Source organism: Cryptomeria japonica, unplaced genomic scaffold (assembly GCF_030272615.1).
Source record: "Cryptomeria japonica unplaced genomic scaffold, Sugi_1.0 HiC_scaffold_282, whole genome shotgun sequence".
In the NCBI taxonomy this organism is placed as follows: Eukaryota; Viridiplantae; Streptophyta; class Pinopsida; order Cupressales; family Cupressaceae; genus Cryptomeria; species Cryptomeria japonica.
The window spans coordinates 16,975-38,949 of NW_026729104.1; the positions used below are offsets into that span (position 1 = coordinate 16,975).

Genomic DNA, 21,975 nt, shown 5'->3' on the forward strand with positions numbered 1-21,975 from the left:
AAAATCCAATTGACAAAATTAATTATATAATCGGATTTTGTCAAGCCCATCTTGCTTTAATTATATAATGAAGAGAGCAGCGGAGAAGGAGGGAACAAAACGGTAAGTTAGTTTTTATGCTAAGCTGGAAAATAATTAGTTTTTTAATCAAGCTTGTGCACTACATGAGATTTCTGACTATTTCTTGTCATTTGTGCTGCGTTAATGTCAGTTACGAAGAGATGCCTTTGCCAACAGAGATAGACGCACAATCGTATCTATTTCAGTAAAAGAGCATTTCAAGGATGATACAGGAGAATTTGCACAGTTTATTCAAATCTGCACAGAAGAATTTGCACAGTTTATTCAAATCCTCAATGATTTTGGGTCAAAGACGTATGTAATCATTTCAAATCTTTATTTAGGGCTTCCGAATTTTTAACTGATAATGTATTTTACGCTCTTTGAACGGGCATTTTTGCTTAATTTGCAGATGTGATGCGATTGGGGTTCAGCTGAGCCATGAACTTCTTTTAAGTTGCAATAAATTCCTCCCAAAAGGCTTCGAAATCTTGTGTCCTTCCAAAGATTGTCTACGAAACAAACAACGATTTCAGCTTAAGGAAACCCTAAGATATATTCAGAAGATTAAGGTAATTCTGAATATGATTTCTTCTCGTTTATTCATTTTGATGGTGGATTATAGAGTGGGGTGTGATTTGAAATGATATAAAGGAAAAATTATTGTGATATAGAAACTACATTGTCTTTAATTTTATTAAAAACTTTTTTTAACATTTGAAACCTACATTTTATATGCATTTCTTGTTTTGAATTGTTTGGATTTGTTCGAGTTATGATGAATTGGTATATAAGTGCTGAGTAAAATGTTCTTTTAACAATTGAAGATTCTGTAAGAGGATATTTTGATTTGTCATAGCAGACGCCCTTCCAAAATGAAGAATATATACGCAAGGGATTATTTGAAACAAATCAGGCATACTGGATACAGTGGGTGAGAGCTTATCATTCGGTGTTGGGTGCTCCCTATTTATGACAATAGTATACATGTTTATTATTTTGTATTTAACATTGTCAAATTGTGAATTTTCAGATTTGAGTTGGACATTCTCATAAAAAATTCAAGCGTGTACACGAGTTACTGGAAAAGCAACATGACTACGCAACTCAGACAAGTGCTCATTTCAGAATTGTAAACCACCTGACAGGTAGGTTCTTTGTAAGAGTTGTTGTACTTAGAGTCACAAGTTGGGTATTTAGTTTTGGTTGGTTGCAAATGTGATGAGTAATATGTCAACATTCGGCCATTGCAGCTATGAATTTAAGGTGCATTGAGCTCATTTATAGTAATTGCGGGCTTCGTATAATAGATCTGTTGCTTGAAAAGCCAGATCGTTGTTTACCAGTAATTGTGAAACGTCTTCAACAAAAGCATGAAGAATGGGTCAATTATCGGACCAGATTCAACAAAGGTTGGGCAGAAAGTACTATCAGAGATCTTTTGACCACCATAGTCCCTGCTTTAACCAAAGAGATGCAAAATGTTTGAGCAAAAAGAGGAGAACCCATTTCCATTTATGATTTGGAATATATTATGGGCAGATTGTTGTATATAATATTAATTTCTGACATCTGAATCTCTATGTGCTTCTTGTTGGAATATTTAATTTCTCTCATTTGGCATGAGAACAATTGTAACGAAATATTTATTTCTAAATTGTCAAACATGGTTGAGTTTTCTCTCAATCTCTATGTGATTCTTGCTGGAATATTTTATTTCTATCATTTAAAAAGAGAAGCATTGTAAGCGCAGTTTTTTTTTTTTAATAAGATTCGTAAATATACATTTTATACGTTAAGTTTGTAATTTATACGGACTTATATGATAAGTTTCTAGAATTTCTAAAATTTGTTGTTTATTAAAGACCTCTATTTATTGAGGTGATCGAAATGCATTCCTCATCTCTCATCGTTTGATCAATCAATCCTTGGTCATGATCAAGAACTTCCTATGATGTCTGAAATTGAATAAAAGAATCCTGTGCGTTAAAGAACGAAATTGAATAGAAGCATCTCTGCTGATGATCTGCAGATCATAATTAGTTCAGAACATTTATAACAGTATAATACCTTCAATTGGTATCGCACCTTAGAAAAAGACGAGAAGTTTTAGAAGAATAGAGAGAAGAATGAGAAGAACAGAGAAAAATATTAATGCATTAAATAATCAATTGAAACAAGAACTCAATTAAAATTAACAAAAAGACAATGAAACTGTATTTGTAATTCAAGACATGTCAATCAATTTCTCTTAGGATAAGTAGTGTTGTACGTGTTTTAAAGAGGCATGGACTATTCTTATAAATGCATATCAAAGTGTTCATATGGTTAGGTTGTAATCATTAAGGAATATTTTTGAAAACTTTCAAATGGGTCAAAATGAATCACTTAATGAGTTTGTAACAAAAGTTCAAGGAATGATAAATTAGATAATCAACATGTGATTGAGAAAATTTAATAAGTTATCATTCCAAATTTGATAATGTTGTTTCCATAATTGAAATTTCAAAAGAACTTACATCTATGAAAATTGATAAGTTGAGTGGCATTCTTTCCACTACAGAAGAACGAATGAAAAGTAGTGAAGAACCTATGTTATTCTTTCAATCGTTTTGGCACATTATTAGCCAAGACATTGTTAAGGGTGTTAAAGAATTTTTTTTATCTAAGCTGATCTTGAAAGAGATAAATGTCACATTTTCGGTCCTTATCCCCAAGACTCCGAGCGCTGACTCTATGGAGCTTTTCAGACCGATTAGTCCGTGCAATTCCTTTTATAAGATTATATCTCAGGTTCTCACCCTTAGATTTCTTTCTATTCTTCCTGACATTATTTCTCCTCATCGGACCAGCTTCATTCCTAAAAGGCATATTCTGGACTCCATCGTCTCCATCCACGAGGTTGTACACTCCCTGGAAGTCTCCAAAAACCAAGGTTTCCTATTGAAACTTGATTTATCGAAGTCTTATGATCGGGTGGACTGGTGTTTTCTTCTCAGAATCCTTAAAGATTTCGGATTCGGTAAGAAAGTGATTCAGCTGATTTCCCAACTGATCTCTACTCCCTCACTTTTAGGTATTGTCATTGGTTCTCCTACCCCCCTTTTCAAGTTGTCAAGAGGTTTGGGACAAGGGGATCCTATATCTCCTATTTTGTTTGTTATCAAAAAACTTGTTTATGAATGTCAACTAAAAGGTTCCAAACCGTCGTCGGTTGAGAGGGTATGCTCCCATCAAAAATTTGTTGATGACACGGTGTTGATGGGCGCATCAACTATCAAGGAAGCCAGGACCCTTAAATCGATTATAAATATCTATTGCCAAGCCTCGGGTCACCTGATTAACTGGATGAAAAGATTTCTCTTCTTCCTCAACACTCCTAAATATAGGCAGGGAAGAATTGCTAGAATTTTGGAATGTCAGATCAGTTTGCTCCCCTCTATCTACTTGGGTCTCCCTCTATGCAAAAATCCTCCTGAGACGTTTTGGAGTACCCTGGTGGACAGATTCCACAAAACAATTGTTGGCTGGAAAGAAGCCCTTATGAGCCAAGCAGGGAAAATCCAATTATTAAAATCCTCCCTTCTAGAGCCTTCCTATGTATGCTTTAAGTCTATTTAGAATTCCGACCAAGTTTGCTGAAGGTATTGAAAAGATTCAAAAGTCCTTCCTCTGGTTAGGGGTAGAGGAGAGGAAAAGGATTTCTCTGATATCATGGGACAAAGTTCGTAGACCTAAAAGAATGGGTGGCCTTGGTTTGAGAAACATTAAAACTCTTAATAAAGCCCTTCTCGCTAAATAAATCTGAAGATTGTTTGGGAAAACCAGTGAATGGGATTCAATTTGGAAAGCCAAATAGATGCAACCTCAGATATCTCTTGCAGATTTTCTTAATTGCTATGAAGCCCCTTCTGGATTGGCAATTTGAAATAATGTGGTCCAATCTAAAATGGTTGCTGGAAAAGGTAAAAGATGGATTATTGGTAATGGTAGAAAAGTCAATTTCTGGGAGGATACTTGGTTGATGGAGACCCCCCTCTCCAACAAGGTTTATTTTTACACCTTTATCTTTGTGTGCAAGGCCAGATTTTGTACTAAGATGGCTTACTGCTGGAGGGATAACCATTGGGTGAATCTGAGTGCCATAGACCCATCCATTAACCCTGTTATGATTCTGCTTAATTCTATTTTTTTGGACCCTTTGCTTGAAGATAAAATCTTTTGGGCGGGTACTTCCTCTGGTAGTTATTCGATGGTTTCTAATGTCCTCTTATTGTTCCACTCTCTTGAGCCTCCCCCTTGTTGGTCTAGAGCTTGGATTCGTGGTCTCATTCCCAAGATCAATATATTTTTTTGGATCATTCTGCAAAACAAAATCCGCACCATTGATAGTCTCTGCAAAAGAGGCTTCCATCTACCCAATAGGTGCTACCTTTTCCATAATGAGGAAGAAAATGTTAACCATATAACTATCCACTGCCCCTTCTCTCAAGCTATTTGGTCACAAATTTTGCAGCTTTGGAACATGAATTGGGTCTTTCCTGCTTCTATCCAAGAGTGTTTCACTTGTTGGAGATGCCCTTCCTTGAACGACTCTATCAACCTTCTATGGGACCTCATCCTGCCTCATGTGGTTTGGGGAATCTGGAAATAAAGGAACAACAGATTATTCAGAGAGTCCTTCTCCTCCCCTGAAGTGATGTTTACTAAAATTAAGTGGGCCATTGTGGAAAATTTGAAAGCTAATGGTAAGCCTCTTCTTTTCAGGAGCAAGGATGAATCGAAGCTCTTCAAAAACTGGAATGTTTCCTCTTCTATAGATATATGTGACGAAAAAAATAAGAGAGAAAGTAGTAGGTGGTTTTTTCCTTCGACTGGTTCGATCAAAGCTAATTTTGATGGGGCGGCCAAGGGAAATCTGGGGCTGACTAGGTGTGGACAAGTGTTAAGAAATGAAACACGCTATTGTATTGTGGCAGTGGCACTCCCCATGGGATCCCAGACCAACCACTTAGACGAGGCCATGGCAGCTTATCAAGCCCTTGCCCTTCCCAAATCTTTGGGATTTAATAAAGTTTGGCTTGAGGGAGATTCTAATAACATTGTTAAATGCCTAAAGGGCCTATCCTCTCCATCAACGAACCTTCATTATAAGGTCATTTTTTTAACCTCTTCATTTTACCATTCATTCTTTTGATCATCCATGTCTTCAAAAAAATTACTAAATTAGGTAAGTTTTGGGAATTTAAAAATGTCACCATGAACCATAATTTACTTGATTGTATTTCTCATAAGAAACTTTTTAAAAAATATAGTATTTATTTTTTTATTTAATTATAATATTTATTTTCTATTTTCTATTAAACATATATTTTTTCTAAGCATGTAGAGCTCTAAATGAGCATGTGAAAAAATGGAAAAAAATTGTTAAAAACTAATCCTCTATCATACTGATGATCCTATATATATATATATATATATATATATAGAAACCCTCTTCACAAAGAAGAAAAGATAGTTAGTCACAATAAAATAAGTTGGAAAGAAGTTGTTAGTAACACATTACCCAAAGCAATGGGTAAAAAAAATTCCACCCAAGATATAATATATATTATTTATATTATATATTTATATATAATTTATTATATAAAATAAATAATAAAAATTACATAGATTTCTTAATTATTGTTTTTATTGGTTTCTTAATTATTTATTTAATATTTTATATAATATAAAATAAAAATTATATATAAAAACAATGGATGCAAAGCATCATGTTCCTACCAATAGCTATGATAAAAGTAGATATGAAGATAAAGGGAAAGGGGGAGACAGAGAGATGATGTGAGAAATAGAGAGTTTTTATTTTAAATTTAAAAATATTTAAATACAAAAGATTAAGATTTTAAACATAATATTTAATAACAAGAGACGCAAGCGTAGAGTTCTTGCCAATTGTTAGTAAGGATAAGCAATGAGTGAAAAGAGACTTGTAGTAAGGGTGTAGATAGAATTAAGGAGTTTTGTGGAGCTCTGAATATTCCAAAATTGTAAAAATTCAATAAATCATTTTCAAAATAGCATGTGAATATTCCAAAATTGTAAAAAATCAGTTTCACCATTTGAAAAACAATAAAACATTAATCCCATCACTCTTTTCTACCAAAAATATATAGCTCAAAATCTCCACTCAATGCCCCATGGTACAATTTTTAACCCATACTTTTTTGTACCAAATTGGAACAGTTTTCTAAATAGATTTGTCATTTGAATGTACAATGTGAAAATTTGATATCATTAATTTGATGAGTAGTTCAATTATTTTGAATATGGAAAACTATTTGTTGAAATGATTAAAGTTTTATTTTGTAAATGTTTATATTTGATCATCACACATATATTTGACTATATTATATTATATATTATATTTGATCATCCCAGCACAAACAATACGTGTACGTGTACACTCTTTAGCTTCTCCTTGAAGAAAGTAAGAAAGTACTAATGCGCTTATCATTGTGACCAAAGTATATAGTATATTAACTTTCAATAAATCAAGTTTATTTTTAATTACATTCTTTATTTTTTTTATGCAAATATATTTCAAATTATTTGATAATTAGTAATACTTGAAATTTTTCAAACTAAACAAATCGTTTACTATAAAAAAATACCATCCAAATGCTTCTCTATTTTCTGCTCTATGCTAACCACATTATTGGGAGGAACTTGATGCTTGAACTTGATGTTTTGTGTCTCTTGTATAATAAATATAAATATTCAAATTTAAAAGAATCATTTTATTCTCTATTTTATTTTGTTGTTCACATGGACTTTCTTTCTTTAATACATTTTCTTTATTTTTTTGCTTTTTAATAATGCATTGATCTATTAGAATAAAATAAGAAGATAAATAAACTAGCATGTAATTTATTTAATTTTAAATTAATAAATTATTTCATAATAAATGATTTTTTCTATTTTTTACAAAAATCTAAAATAGAGAATAATAAGATGTTAAAAGCACAATTTAATGTACCTAAAATTTATATTAAAAAAATAAATTATATTTCAAATATTATCAATATATATTTGGAAGAAATTAAATCTATCTAAAAAACAAATAAAATGTCTATTAGATTTACCAAACATTTACTGAGGAGTTAACACATGTGAGTAGATTTAATGTACATACTGATATTTTATTTAATGATTTGTATAAAAATTTAAATTTTTTTTTTAAGAAAAATTGAATTTTAGATTTATAGAAATCAGTAAGATCAAAGAGAAGTGACATTTCAGTAAAAATAGAAAATAAATTTAGACTATAATATTTTAGTTAATTTTTTAACTCTTTATAATCTATGATTAAATTAATTAAAGAATGAAATTTAATTAAAAAAACTAAAAATAAAAAAATGATATTTAATAAATAATATAAATATGTAATATAAGAAAATAAAAAATATGTGTCATAGTTTATGATATATAAAACAAAATAAAAACGATTTCATGCATTCACAGAAAACAATAGTGGGCGGCAAAAACTACACTTGATTTCCTCCGTTTTGTTAAAATGGATGTTATCAGATGTACGAGATGCCTGTTTTATCGGTTGGATAGCCGCGCATTACTGCACTTCACGTTAGTTCTAGTCTCAGCTTTTTGTCCCTCAAACTTGTAACGGCTAAAATGAGCATTTCGCGGGTAACTTCAGATTAGTTATTATTAGCGCAGATTTAAAACCAATCACAACTTACTCGACTCCGCGGGAGAAAAATAATTATATAATCGGATTTTATCGCCCATTTTTCATCATTTCTTGTGCGGGTTTGAATTCAAGGGAGAAATTATAGATTTTGAAGCTTATATAATGAAGAGAGCAGCGGAGAAGGAAAGATCAGAGATTCGGGGACCAAAACGGTAAGTTAGTTTTTATACTAAGCTGGAAATTAATTGCTTCTTTCAAGCTTGGGCAGAACATGAGATTTCTGACTATTTCTTGTCGTTTGTGCTGCGTTAATTTCAGTTGTAGGTTCGCCGAAGGTTATGAAGAGATGCCTTTGCCAACAGAGATAGACGCACAATCATATCTGATTTCAGTAAAAGAGCATTTCAAAGATGATATGGGAAAATTCGCAGAGTTTATTCAAATCCTCGATGATTTTAGGTCAAAGACGTATGTAATCCTTGCAAATCTTTACTTAGGGCTTCCGAATTTCTAATTGATAATGTATTTTACGCTCTTTGAACCGGCATTTTTGGTTAATTTGCAGATGTGATGCGATCAAGGTTATTGCCAGATTGAAACAGCTCGTTAAGAGCCATGAACTTCTTTTAGGTTTCAATAAATTTCTCCCAAAAGGCTTCGAAATCTTGCTCCCTTCCGAAGATTTTCTACGAGACGGACACAAGGATCAACATCACAAATCAAGGGCTATGTTGGGTAGCAATGCTTTGCCAGCTTCAAACAATGAGAAAATCACATACAAACCCAAATCAGAGATGGACCTTTCTCATTTGGAACAGTGTACTCCTAGATACCGTTTGATACCACAGAATGTAAGGAAAATCTCTCTTATTTTAATGGAAGAATCAATGTCTGGTGGGATTCATAAGCAAAGTTTAAACATGCATTATTACAATCCATCTGCATGAACTGCCGCTATTTTTTGCATACAATTATAAATCTTCAGTTGCAGTCTAAGCCACTATTTTGCATTCGAAATTCTTATTGTAAATACAATTCCTTTGTGCACTTCTTCTGAAGCTATCTACTGACCTCCCTAGATCTTGTTTCTTTTTTAGTTTATTTCATAATGTAGAGATGTATGATTGTTTTTTCTATTTAAAATTTGGCTGAAGAATCAACATTAATTTCATTATGTTGCAGTTCCTGAAACCCGTTGCCAGCTGTTCAACTGATCTTGACGCAGAGGTATTGAATGATATTTGTGTATCAGTAGCATCTGGTACAGAGGATTACCGAAGAAAAAGGCAATTTAACACTTATGAGCAGGCTATTCTCAATTGTGAGGATGACAGGTACCACATATATTGAAGTTAATCTTCTAGTTACATATAGGAGTACTTTTTAAGGATTGTCAATTTGTAATTATTCGGTGGAAAATCATGAGTTTTCTGGAGTACTAATAAACTAACCAAGCATACTACATACAGAGAGCGAGAGCTTATCATTTGGTGTTAGGTGCTCCCTATCACTGAAGATAGTATACAGGTGTATTATTTTGTATTTAAGATTGTCAAATTTTGAATTTCCAGATTTGAGTTGGACATGCTCATAAAAAATTTAGAAGCTGCAATTGAGCGTGTACATGAGTTACTGGAAAAGCAACATGCTCATTTCAGAATTGAAGACCACCTGACAGGTAGCTTCTTTTTAAGAGTTTCTGTAATTATAGTCACAAGTTGGATATTTAGTTTGGTTGGTTGTAAATGTGACGAGTAATTTGTCAACATTTGGCCATTGCAGCTATGAATTTAAGGTGCATTGAGCTCATTTATGGAAATTGCGGGCTTCGTATAATAGATCTGCTGCTTGAAAAGCCAGATCGCTGTTTACCAGTAATTGTAAAACGTCTTCAACAGAAGCACGACGAATGGGTCGATTGTCGGACCAGATTCAACAAAGGCTGGGCAGATGTTTATACAAAGTACTATCAGAGATCTCTTGACCACCATAGCTCCCGCTTTAACCAAAGAGATGCAAAATGTTTGAGCCACTTGGAAAATATTATGGAGGATTGTTGTATATAATATTAATTTCTGACTTGTGAAAACAAGATTGAGGTTTTACTCAATCGCTATGTGCTTCTTGTTGGAATATTTAATCTCTCATTTGGCATGAGAAGAAATGTAATAAAATATTAATTTCTGACTTGTGAAAATATAATTGTGTTTTTTCTCAACCTATATGCTTCTTGTTGGAATATTTAATTTCTCTCATTTGGCATGAGAAGAATTGTATGCACAGTAATATTTTTTTTTTTTTTTTATTCTTTATTTTAATATGAAGCTAAAAATAAAATTAGATTATATATATTAAATTTGTCATAACCTTCTAGAATTTTAAAATCTGTTGTCCCTTAAAGTCTTCTATATTTACTGAGGTAATTTTAAAATTTGTTGTTTGTTAAAGGCCTCTATTCATTGAAGGGATTGTAATGCATTCCTCATTTCTGATAATTTGATCAATCAATCCTTGATCATATGAGCAAAAACTTCTTATAGCGTCTGATATTGAATAAAAGAATCTGTATCTCTTTATTGCTGTAGCAATTTCTGTATTTTCTGCTTTCTTCACTTCTACAGGAATAGCAGTGAAACATTGCTAGCTGATGTCAGTAAACCGTTTTGACTACTTAGTATTTGGTGTAACTAGTTGCTTGATTAGTTGGATTCAGTGGGTGAATTCTATAGTATTTTTTCTATGTGTCTTCCAATATTTTTGCATCTAATTAGTATTAGAATTGTATTTATAATAATTTAATACCTTCAATTGATATCAGAGCATAGAAAAAGACGAGATTATTATGTTTACAGAGTTGTTTTATAAGAGAAGAATAATAAGATCGCAATCACTCTTTTTCTTTAAAGGATCGCTGTTTTGAAGGAAGGTAATTGTATTTGTCCAGTCAAAAGAAAAGTTGTTGTTCCAAATAAAAGGAGGAAAGGAGACGGCTCTGAAGGTAAGTTTTATTGTTGTTTGTTCTTCACATTTCTATGTGAGACAGCAAGAGGAAAGATAATTTTTTCTTATGTTGTGGGCTGTAAGCTTTTTTTCAAATCATAACATAACGGCATTAAATCTAAAGATAAATATTTGTTGATTTTTTTTTTAAAATAAAAATTTTGGTTTATTTTTTTTATTTTTTTTTAAAGTGTCATATATTTAAACAGATGAAGATATTTTTTTGTTGATTGACAATAGCCGTTATGTTGTTTTTTTGTATTTATTTGAGATAACAAATATTGCATGACATCAAAACTATTGATTCCTATTTTAATGGGACACATTTTGTTTATTGGGTCGAACGAATTTTGCTTATTGCAATCCAAGAATGCAAAATTTGTTGAAATCTAAAGATTTAGGGCATATTATTAGTAATGGATATGAAGAACCTAAAAAATATTAATGCATTAACTCTAGAAAAATTCACAAAAAGACAATGAAGCTTTATTTCTAATTCAAGGTGCACTATGTCAATCAATTTTTCCTCAAATAAGTGATGTTGTACACATTCTAAAGAGGCATTGACTATTCTTGTAAATGCATATCAAAGTGTTCATATAGTTAAGTTACAAACACTGTGGAAAAATTTTGAAAATGTTCAAATGGGTCAAAATGAATCAAATAACGAATTTCCAACAAAAGTTGAAGGGATGATAAATCAGATAATCAACATGTGACACTACTACACAGAGTGAGGGTTTAAGACAAAAATTGAGTAAATTGTCTTGACTTGAGACAAATAAATCTTAAGGAGAGATGTTTGAAAGCCATTCTTGCCCCCCAAAAAAGAGGTAAGATGAGGTACAAAAATAGGCTATTATATTTCGATAGGTAAGCTACTAGTGTCACGTAATGAGGAGCATCATGCTAGAAACTAATGTTATTTAAATATATGATATATTGGATGAAGAAATGATCTACAATCAATGAAAATAAAATCATACATAAGATGATAAGCATCAGAATGTCTTGATCAACATAATAGTCTCTAAAAGAATAATAGGCCTCTATGTCATGTTCCACTTTCACACAAACTTTCATATACATAAAAGAAACCTTAGGAAAGGGAAAAACATAACTCATTAGGGCCTCATTTCTATAAGTGAGGGTATTGGAATGAATAGAAGCTAAAGCCTCACAAATGGGATTGTCAGTCTTAATAACCACTAGGAAAGCCTCATAAAGGGACTTGTCAATCATCACCATTTCCTTATGAGTGTTGAGAGCTGAAGAGGATGATATAATTGAAATAAGGTCATCAAGGGTTTCATTTAACATAGCACAGTCATCACTACTAAATATGGAATTCACATTGAGAGATGGTATTGTAGATGGTTCAGTGGGTTTTGAACTATTATATCCAAGTCTGAATGAGGTTTTACGTATCTTATTTTTTAAAGGAACTCTAATCCCTTGTCCACTTGTGCCACAACCATTTCCATTATAACTACTTTTAGCTAAAATGTGAAAACTCATACCATAAAGGGATTCCATATCGGAAAGAGATGGCATGGTCTCATAGGTCTCAATGTCATAGTTAGATGAACTAGAAGAATATTTTGAAGAATACATTGAATTAGAAGAAGCCACAAAATTTTTACTAAGTTGTTTAGGCAAAGTTGATCGTTTATTAGGTTCCACCATATCATCACTATTTTTAGTCTTAGGCCCTATTGGGGTGATTTTATATTCTACTATAAAGGTAGGTGTAAAATCTAAGCACCCCCAATCATCATCTAAGAGTACCTCTTCGGATGAAGAAGTGTATTTAGGAGGAGATGACGTTTAAACTTGAGTAGTAGGAGAATTAGAAAAAGCTGAAGAAGATCTAGAATCAGATGAATTTTGCAAACAAACTTGTAATTTAGTATCAGTGTGCAAAGTATACATCTTGTTGTTATAAATAAATTTGACTTGACGATGAAGAGTGGAAGGGACAGATTGCATACGATGAATCTAAGGTCTCCCTAGAACAAGGTTGTAAGTAAGCTTCTCAAGCATAATTTGAATAGGTGTAGCTAAAATAGCAAGTCCTATCTTAATGGGAAAGGTTACTGTACCTAAGGATGACCTATCAGCATTGTCAAAGCCATGAATAGAAAGAGATTCAAGTTGAATAAGAGAAGTGTCCACAATAATATTATCCAACAGATCAATGCTACAAACATTAAGGCCAAATACATTGTCCACTAAGGTTCGTCTTATAGAATTACCATTAATAGGGACAACTATCATACAAGGATCATAATGATTTTGAATATCCTTAGAAGGTAACCCATCTTGAGAGAACACAATTTGAGCTTTAGGTAACTCATCTTGAAATTGTAATTGAAAAGATGTAAATTGAATGACAAACCTAGGGTAAGAAGGTAAATGCATGAAATAACAAGGTGGACTAATTATGCTAACTGATAATGAAACAAAATCTTTGTGCAATAGGTAAAAAAATGGGAGGATAATCTGATTGTGTGCCTATAATTGAAATTTGTAACCAAACTGATAGGACCAGGGTGCTCAAACCAGAGCGCCTAGTGCCATTGTTTAAAAATATAGATTTTGAGATAATCCAAGAGACACCTATCAAATTTGAACCTATTCTAGGAGGACCGGAGAACCTTGGTCCAGACACTTTCTATTGAAATTTGGTTGGATGCTCTATTTTTGGGTCATGATGTTGTTCTCATCTTCTTGGCTCCATTGGGTACCTGTAGTTGTACACAAGAGGAAAGAAAGGGTTGTGGATAGGGGTTTGCCTTAGGTCAAACATCGGGTTTGGAATTAAACCTAATTGAAATAAAAATTAAATTGTAACTAAATTGGAAAATATTACATTTTGAGGGAACAAATGAAATAATTGAAAGTAGATGATTGTACCTCCAATAGATGATGCAATGCTCTTAGGATAATTCCTTCATGTGTTGATTAAATAACATGAAAAATCACATAAAATTTATCATGAAATTATAATTGAAACATAATATGAAGATGCCTTGATGTATTTTTGCTCCTCCTTGACTCAGATTTGCTCTTGAGGAAGAATAATTGCTCTTGAGTTGATGATAACATTAGCATAAGGTGTAATTGTTGAAAATGAATTGAGAAGGATGCCTTATATAAGGATTTCATAATTAAAATCACCATTATGCTGACTTAGAATTGATATATTTTTGCACAGAGCTAGATTTGAATAGGGTATGACCACCTTAATATTCTCTTGAAATTCAGGGAAAATGTTCAGGACCAAGTAGTATACTACCTGCTCCTATCAGCTTTTTTCCAATGTTCTAGGGATGTGAGATAGCATGATTCTAATCCTAAATCGATCTTGGTGTCTCAAAAAAAAATGTGTAGATATGCTAAAATCTGCCTTGAAGATTGAAAATAGGGCAAGATTAGGATTAAATTGGGATTAAAAGAATAAAGGGCATGCCTATAATTAAGGGCTCAAATAAGAGTGTGATGATGTAATAAATTCAAAGAATAAGACCCTTAATATTAATTTAAGTCAATAAAGGTCCTATAATGCATAGAGGAAAGGGAAGTACTAAAATAGGTGCTAGGAAAGTGTGAAATTGAACATACTAATAAAGGTGTACAATTTGCGACCCTACATTTGGCCCCTACTTTATCAAAGTATGATCTCATGAGCATGCTCCTTAATAAGTAACTTTCAAGCATAAACAAAAGTAAACATCATTAGAACTAAAAGTTTCAAGTCAACTAGTTGAAGAGGCCTCGATAATCAAAATGCCTCAACCTCTAATATCATTATCCGCATGTTATTGCAAGAGAACAAGTGGACTTGTAGAAAGAACAAAAATGTACACCAATTTAAAGAACAATGAACCATGATCCAACACTGGCAAAATGTGTCATGCTATGGGTTCATGGGAGAGAAAGAAGGAACATGGATTCCACAGGCCAGCAAGTTGTGTTATGTTAGGTGATCCATGGTGGGGAGGAGAGGCAGAATAGTCTAGCTATGTTTTGCTAATTCCACTCACCTTACTACATATGTCACTATCCGGTTTTAGAAGTTAAGCATCCCGTATAAGACATTGTTTTGTTTGGTTTTGAGCATGCAACAACCTGTATAGGACATGAAATAAAAATAGTATAAAACTTTTTTTTCTCTGGTTTAGAGCATGTCTACCCTATATAAGACATATTAAAAGGTTGTGTCTAGTTTCAGGCATGAAGCATCTCGTATAAGACTTCGTTTTGTCTTGTTTCAAGAATGAACGCCTCACATAAGACATGCCAAATATAGAGCAAAAGTATAATATAAAAGGGGTGATATGTATGGCCCCACTTAATATGTCAACATAGTCATATGTTGATGTCTTAAGGAATCTAGAAACAAGGTTACACGCCTTCAACATAAAGGAGACCTCCTTTCGCCAACAATGTAGTGATTTCTTTAGTGGCTAATATTCGCCAATTGGCTATTTTTTAAAATTTGGAAATCAAAATTTGGCTAATAGTTCAAGTTTTAAGGTAACCTAAATCACCACATTTTTTACAAAATTTTATTTCAGTCTTATTTAAATCGCCAGATAATTTATTTTATTAAATTTTTTAACTCAAAGATTCGCCCAAATATTCGATACATGGTTGGATCAGATTCGCCAAAATTTTATTAGTTATTGTAAAAGATTAAATTAATTTGTCAATAATACATCATAATTATTAGTTACTTTAGGGTTCTACCAGCAATATTTAGTTGCCACCACTGATTCAAAATATAATCTAATGACCATCATTGCATTCCATGAGGTAAACTATACCTACAAGTTGTAATGCTCATGAGAGTTGAGTTTCTTTTCAATTGTTGGCCTCAATGGAAATCAATGGTATAAAAACAATTTTGGGACCCATGAGTATTACAAATTTTAAGTACATTTTATCTGACGAAATACAAAGATGGCTATTAGATTAATCTAAATTAATGCTAGTAACTAAATAAACTAGTGTTTGCTCTCCACCTTAAGTATCAAGCACATAAGGGGAATGCACATGGATTCAAGCACACTACCTAGAGCTCACTGTTCAAATTACAATAAGGGTTGCAACCCTAGAAGGCTCACTACCTTACAAAATGATTACAAATATAATTGGAATGTCTAAACAGATAAACAACACCTACAAATGCCAAAATACAGCTTCAGTTAAGCATAAAGTACACAATATTACATTTCTATGCTATACTGCATTGTTTTGTTGTAATCTGAAGCACAAATCCTTTACTTGTGCACATGAAACTATGCACAATCTCTTACAAATACTTAACACACAATCATCGATATCCAAAATGATAATAGCAATCGCTCTTATATATCGACAACATCAAATTAGGCCATCTACATGTTGGCCCAAAAATGCATAACACACAAATGAAACGTGTTCTCCAAGTCGGCTCAATCCGAACTCCAATGCATATGCGGACGAAAAAGAATTGTCCACATGTTATCCATATGTCAGAAAATAATCCTCAAACACAATTACAGCCACCAAGATTAATCCGCATAATGAATATCCACATGTTACTGTTGATGAACATTGTTCTAACCAAAAACATGTAAATCGAATCTTTTATCTTACTCAAGAATCTTCACCAGAGCCCACAAACTTGGAATAAGGTAGATTACACATCCATAATGCTTCTCTGAGATCCACAACACAAAACATTCAACCAAAATGAACCGCTAATCAAAATACTACACACTCTATTGGATGTCTCGTTCTATCTCACCGGACCTCACCAAAGCTCAATCACACTTCCGATATGAACAAATCATGAACTGTGAATGGAATATTTGACATCATTTGTGTTACCCTCCTCATTCTCCTGAGGCATTTATGTTCTCATGTTATTTAAAAATAAGGAGTGTATATTTAGTCCGGGTTTGTGTGATTTTTGGTTTTTGTCTTATTAAATTTTATCTTGAACTGAGCCTCTCAATTGAACCTCATCTAAGTTCAAGGTTCAAGTTCAAGTGGAGCATGTTGTATCGCGGATTTGTTTTTAAAAAGAAAATTTAATGGTCTTAGTGTCAATTGTTATTGAACTTGAATTATTGAACATTTTCAAACGTTCAAGTTCAAAGTTGAGAAAGTCAAGTCTTGTCTGAGTCCCGTCCTTGTAACGCATAAGCTGCGGCATTTTGTTCTCTTTGTCTTAGTTTGTCCTTGTTATGTTCTTTTGAACTTGAACATTTGAACTACTTCTCAGAGGGTTCAAAGTTCAAAGTTCAAGGATTGAATAGCATTGGACATAAAAGTAGCGGACATAAAATTCACGAAGCATCACCATGGAGGGAGTATTCTAGATTTAAAAGGGTGAACTTCGAGGGAATGAGTCGAAAAGAAGATCCTACTTGAGAATAATTATTTCAGGGAAGGATGTGGAGGGAAAAGACTTGCAATTAATGAATTGTCAGAATTAAGTCTTTTCAGAATAATTTGGCATGGATAAGCATGCAGTTACAATCATATCAAATCCTGTGACCGATTTTTAAGCCTGTTCTCAAGTTTTGTTTTATTTAAAAAATAAAAAATAAATACTTGCCTTCTTCATTTGCCTAATTTGGTAAGTAAGGTATTTGCACAGGCGATATTTTTTGTTCTTGTCTCTTTGGATTTCGAGCTTTGCATAAAAGGTGAGTTCAAAATCTTCTTCTCATCTCTATGATTTCTTAAATTGGAAGCTTTTCTTGGTAGTTCAGTTGGTTTAGTTCGTCTCCCTTGCTGTATTTTTTTTTGTTGGCAAATTCAAAATCAGACCTAAATTGCCCAAGATAGACCAAAAGTCTTGGTTAGTTTGTACCTTGTCAGAGTTAGGGGACACTTTTATGTCGTCAGTAGACCTAGACGAATTCCATGAAAGGGCACGAAATCCCACTGGTCCTCCTTTAATGCAGAGGATTCTGGATAGTTGGTTAGTGGAAGCAGCAACTTTCCCTCCTGCGGTGTGATGTCCTGAGCTGGTTCTAGAATGCATGAATAGATATGACCCTATTGAGAGATGTGTAAGAAGCACAGATGGTGAGGTTCTGCTTAGGGTTAGTCAGGAGGTTGTTGTTGCCATTATGAAAAGACCTGAGAAGGAGCAATATGAGGATTGGACGGTGTGCAAGTCAAAAGGGATTTTCTCATAAAAGAAATCATTCTATAGGAATGTCATTGCAAGGAACTGGTTGTTAAAGTTTCAAAGAGGAGGTTCTTGACTGCCAAGTCCATTGACACAGGAACATCTAATCCAAGAAGTCAAGGCATAGTCATTTTGTTACATAGAGTAAGGGGGAACCAAATGGCCTTTTATTGGGAAGATTGGATGTACTTCTTCATACAAGTCATTTTTGGTGAGAAAAGATATATTGATTGGGAAAAATTAATTGCAGACAGGTTGCATGAAGGTTTGAGCTGCTTCGGTAAAAAAAACTTCTATATGTCATCATATCTTCTATATTGCTTGGCACATGTGTTAGACTGTGGCCTGGTTTGTACCATTAAGCGTAGGTGGACAATATGAGAATATTTGAATATCACCCGCATCTTCAACAACAAAGGTCCTGTGAAAATTATCATAAAGTGCATGGCATATTCCTAGGCAGGATGGTGTATGAATTGAAGGGAAACATTCATAAAAGATTGTCTAATGAATCTATGCAACTAATTGGTACTAATGGCAGCTTCTTCATACAGTTTCCCAAGTTTATCTACCTAAGGGTAGGGGGTTTTGAAGGAGAACCGTACAAGCTTCCTAGATATGCATTTGACAAACAGATTTTAATGGAAATATGCTGGCAGTTGGCCTATATTGATACAAAGTACAGAGCCAGACATCAACAAGTGTCTCATTTCTAATTGAATTAACTTATTTTATTTGTAGTAGTGTCTCTAATGAATTGAATTTGGAACTAGAATTTAAAAAATTGAATTTTCAATTATATGGTCCGTGAGCAAATTTTGATGCCAAAGGGTTTGTCGCCACCCATCTAAAATTAAGAAAAGATTTTATCCATGTGCCAAATATAGAGGATTTTTGGGCTGATTGATGTGATGAGTTTTAAGTTAGCAAGAGGACACACTAAAGGTTCACCCTACCGCAAGTCATGGCCTTTGAGTTGACAATGAATATTTCTAATGTCAAGGATGATGAGAGTGAACTGATGGATCCTTAGTTTGTGGATGATAGGAAGAAGGGAGTCATTCCAGAAGTGGACTAGGAAAAAGATGAAGAGGACCAGATTCAAACAAGGACATTCCCAGTTATCAAAATAATTGAAAGATGGCTAAGAGAGTGAAGAATCGGAAAGGTCTCTAAGAAAGATTCAACCTCATCCTCTGAAGTCCCATTGGCTAATTCCCATGTTACATCTTGTGTTGCAGGATCATCCAGAACAAAGACTAGAGTTAGTCAGAGTGCTAGGCCGATGGAAATAAAAAATGAACTAGCTCCTACTAGGATCATCAAGGCCATAACCAAAAGCGGAGCTAAGAAATCTCTTGTGTATTCAATGCTAGTTGATTTAGAAGCCTCTCCTAATATGGAAGATCCTTCAGCTCATCCAGACTTGGAGGTGCTAAATGTTGATGCTACAAATGACACTCAGCAAGTGGATAGTTTGGCAAACACTACTACCACATTGGTAGTAAGGAATGAAAAGGAAATTGTAGCTAGCTCTGATGAAACTTCTGTGCGCATTGAACCTCTAATGGTTAGAAAATACCCTAAATAGAAAGAAAAGGAATGTAGTTCCAGTTTTGGTCCCTTTGGAAGATATGGTGAACAAGTGCTTGGGGAAGACTCCCAAAGTGAAGAAACTGGAGACCATTTCAAGAATTGATTTTGATGCTGACAGTGGGAATTAGACTGTAGAGATAGCTTGCCCATTGACAGCTGAGAAAATAGAGGACCCTACAGTCATGTATTTTACTGTTGAAAAGGTGAATTTTGGTACTACTTCTCGGGCCACGGATGTTCTTCATCTTGAAGCTTCAATGAAAAAGATCATAACTAGGACTTGGAAAGATGAAAAGGATAAAAGGGAACTAAAATAAAACTTAAGAAAAATGGCGGAATATATTGACGCAATCCATGGACTAGATCCGGAACCACTATCTGCACAATGAGCATTCTTTGATCCCAAGTCCCCTAGCAATCAGAAGTTGCTCGTAGAAGTACAAAGGATTAAAATGGTACATGGTGTGGTCCTTGAATGGTTAGATATGATCATGAAATAGGGAAAAGAATACATTAGGTATTTGAGAAAGGTGTATGATGATGTTGCTTAAGTTATCCGAGAGTTGGGAAAGGAAAACACAACTTGGAAGAACAAAGAAGCCAAGTGGGCCCGAATAGTACCTCACATGGAAGAAGTTCAAAGAGATGGCGTAATGAAGTTCCTTGCAGAAAAGCCTTTATAGGGATTTAATAAAAATATTCTGTACATTTGCAAAAATAACATTGAATGGATAAATTCGGTAATAAAACTGGGCTATGAGGAATTTGTTAAACTTGAGCAAGAATCGTCTGAATTGTTACAAAACATGCTTAATGATCTAAAATGCATTGGAGTGAAATATATGAAAGAGGATGGAAAAACCGTTGACACTGGTGAAGCCATAAGAAAATATTCTGAAGTGCAAATTGATATGGTTAGGAGTGAAACGGTGGTCACCAAGAAAGATTTCTCCGCCATTGCTAAAACCGAATCCTTACTGTTTTTATGCATAGATCATTTGAACAACCATGTGGATAAAGTAAAACAGGTGCATAGTGATAAGGAGGTTTGGCAACAACGAATTTTACACGTAGTCATTCCGACTGAACCTGTCATCCAGTAATTAATGGAGGCATTCATGGAGTGGAAGACGGATCAAACTAGTCGCATGTTGCCATGAATTGGATAACCGTTCCTGTGTTTTTTTTACTTTCTGTTGTTTTTAGTCAGAAAATGGTTTTATAAGTTAGTTGTAAAAAAAACTATTTTACTTACCCTCAGGCAGAGCGATGTAACTCTGTGGTTACTGAGTGGTTAGGGTGGAAAGTTTAGCTATCCATAGCATGTTCATCTTCATCAAATGGGAGTCTTTTGCATCTGCACCTTGTCTGTATTACAGGTGGACATACATATAGGTAAACGCTCTTGATGATACTATGTCATCAACCTTCACCAGACTCCATCTCCAATCTCGTCATTCTCCTCTGACTCCCTCTGCTCAACCTTGCCTTCTCCCAGATCACCTTGGAACATATCTCAACCATTTTTTCAAAGAGACAAACCCATCCTTCTTCATCTGTATTGGCAACACAATATGCCTTCTCTGTCGGTCCAATGCATATCCCTGACCTTATGCACTTGAGGCATTCCTTTGATTTACCGGTAGTTCTAGTGTGAGCCTTTCAACACTTTCCTTTACCTCTTCTTCCTTATCTCTCAGAACTATGATGCACACTATGCATAATAGCTGATAATCTCCACTTGCCGATGGAGTGACACCTTGTCATCTGCATCATGTAATGCACTCATGTGACTTCCCTATTTGTGCAGCACATCTTCAAACAGGCACATGTGATCCGGTGTGGGCACATTCATTGTCAGTCATCTCTTCACATGGTGACTGCATCTTCATCCGGTGGGAGTCATGTTGTTCTACAACCACACAGCATACCAGTGACCAGCTCATTCTTCTCCTCTGGTGTTCATGTGATTTAGGTAACATTCTGCCTCTTCATCACAAACAACAGGTCAAGAACCTTGCCCATCCTGCTTGTACACTGGTCATGAGTTTTCCAATTGGCAACTACACACTATCAACACAACACTTATCCATTGACATCCATTCCTTATCAGTGATACACTGTACTGATAACCTTACCATTTCTTCCACACAAGTCAGGCACTAACTTGTGTACCGGTGACTCCAGTGATCATTCCTCTGAATGAAATTCTCTTCTTTACCTTAATGGTGCTCTGCAACACAAGGTGGTATCAAAGATATCTCATTTTGTACTCCTTCATGGCAGTGTTGCACATACATCTCTCATACCGGTTGACATCAATGACAACACAATGTCAACATTTCAGACTTCAAGGAGTAAGCCTGGGACAAGGTGGGCAGGATGTAGTGCCCCTCCTTGATTCATCTTTCCTTTT

At 34.1% G+C, this 21,975-nt stretch overlaps 1 protein-coding gene and 1 long non-coding RNA gene across 3 annotated transcripts; both read left to right on the forward strand.

The window, feature by feature from the left end:
• LOC131054239 (uncharacterized) lies at nt 1–1,746 on the forward strand. Of its 2 annotated transcripts, XR_009368445.1 has the most exons (6): nt 1–102; nt 212–375; nt 473–632; nt 923–994; nt 1,094–1,208; nt 1,314–1,746. It is a non-coding gene; the product is annotated as an uncharacterized LOC131054239 (long non-coding RNA). The 2 variants fall into 2 exon arrangements; XR_009368444.1 differs by lacking the exon at nt 1–102 and having other exon boundaries at nt 109–375.
• A 5,879-nt stretch (nt 1,747–7,625) lies between these two features.
• On the forward strand, nt 7,626–9,921 carry LOC131058443 (paired amphipathic helix protein Sin3-like 4). Its single transcript, XM_057992267.2, has 6 exons — nt 7,626–7,983; nt 8,090–8,239; nt 8,337–8,622; nt 8,954–9,105; nt 9,343–9,449; nt 9,554–9,921. Exons 1-6 carry the CDS (start codon nt 7,934–7,936, stop codon nt 9,835–9,837), a joined length of 1,029 nt encoding a protein of 342 aa, XP_057848250.2. The 5' UTR covers nt 7,626–7,933; the 3' UTR covers nt 9,838–9,921.
• Nucleotides 9,922–21,975: the final 12,054 nt, after the last annotated feature.

Bases quoted from the DNA above. Each gene is read 5' to 3' on its own strand.
- LOC131058443 (XM_057992267.2), top strand. From the start codon at position 7,934: ATGAAGAGAGCAGCGGAGAAGGAAAGATCAGAGATTCGGGGACCAAAA. The intron at 8,240-8,336 runs GTATGTAATCCT...GTTAATTTGCAG, and splicing joins GATGATTTTAGGTCAAAGAC to ATGTGATGCGATCAAGGTTA. The intron at 8,623-8,953 runs GTAAGGAAAATC...ATTATGTTGCAG, and splicing joins ACCGTTTGATACCACAGAAT to TTCCTGAAACCCGTTGCCAG.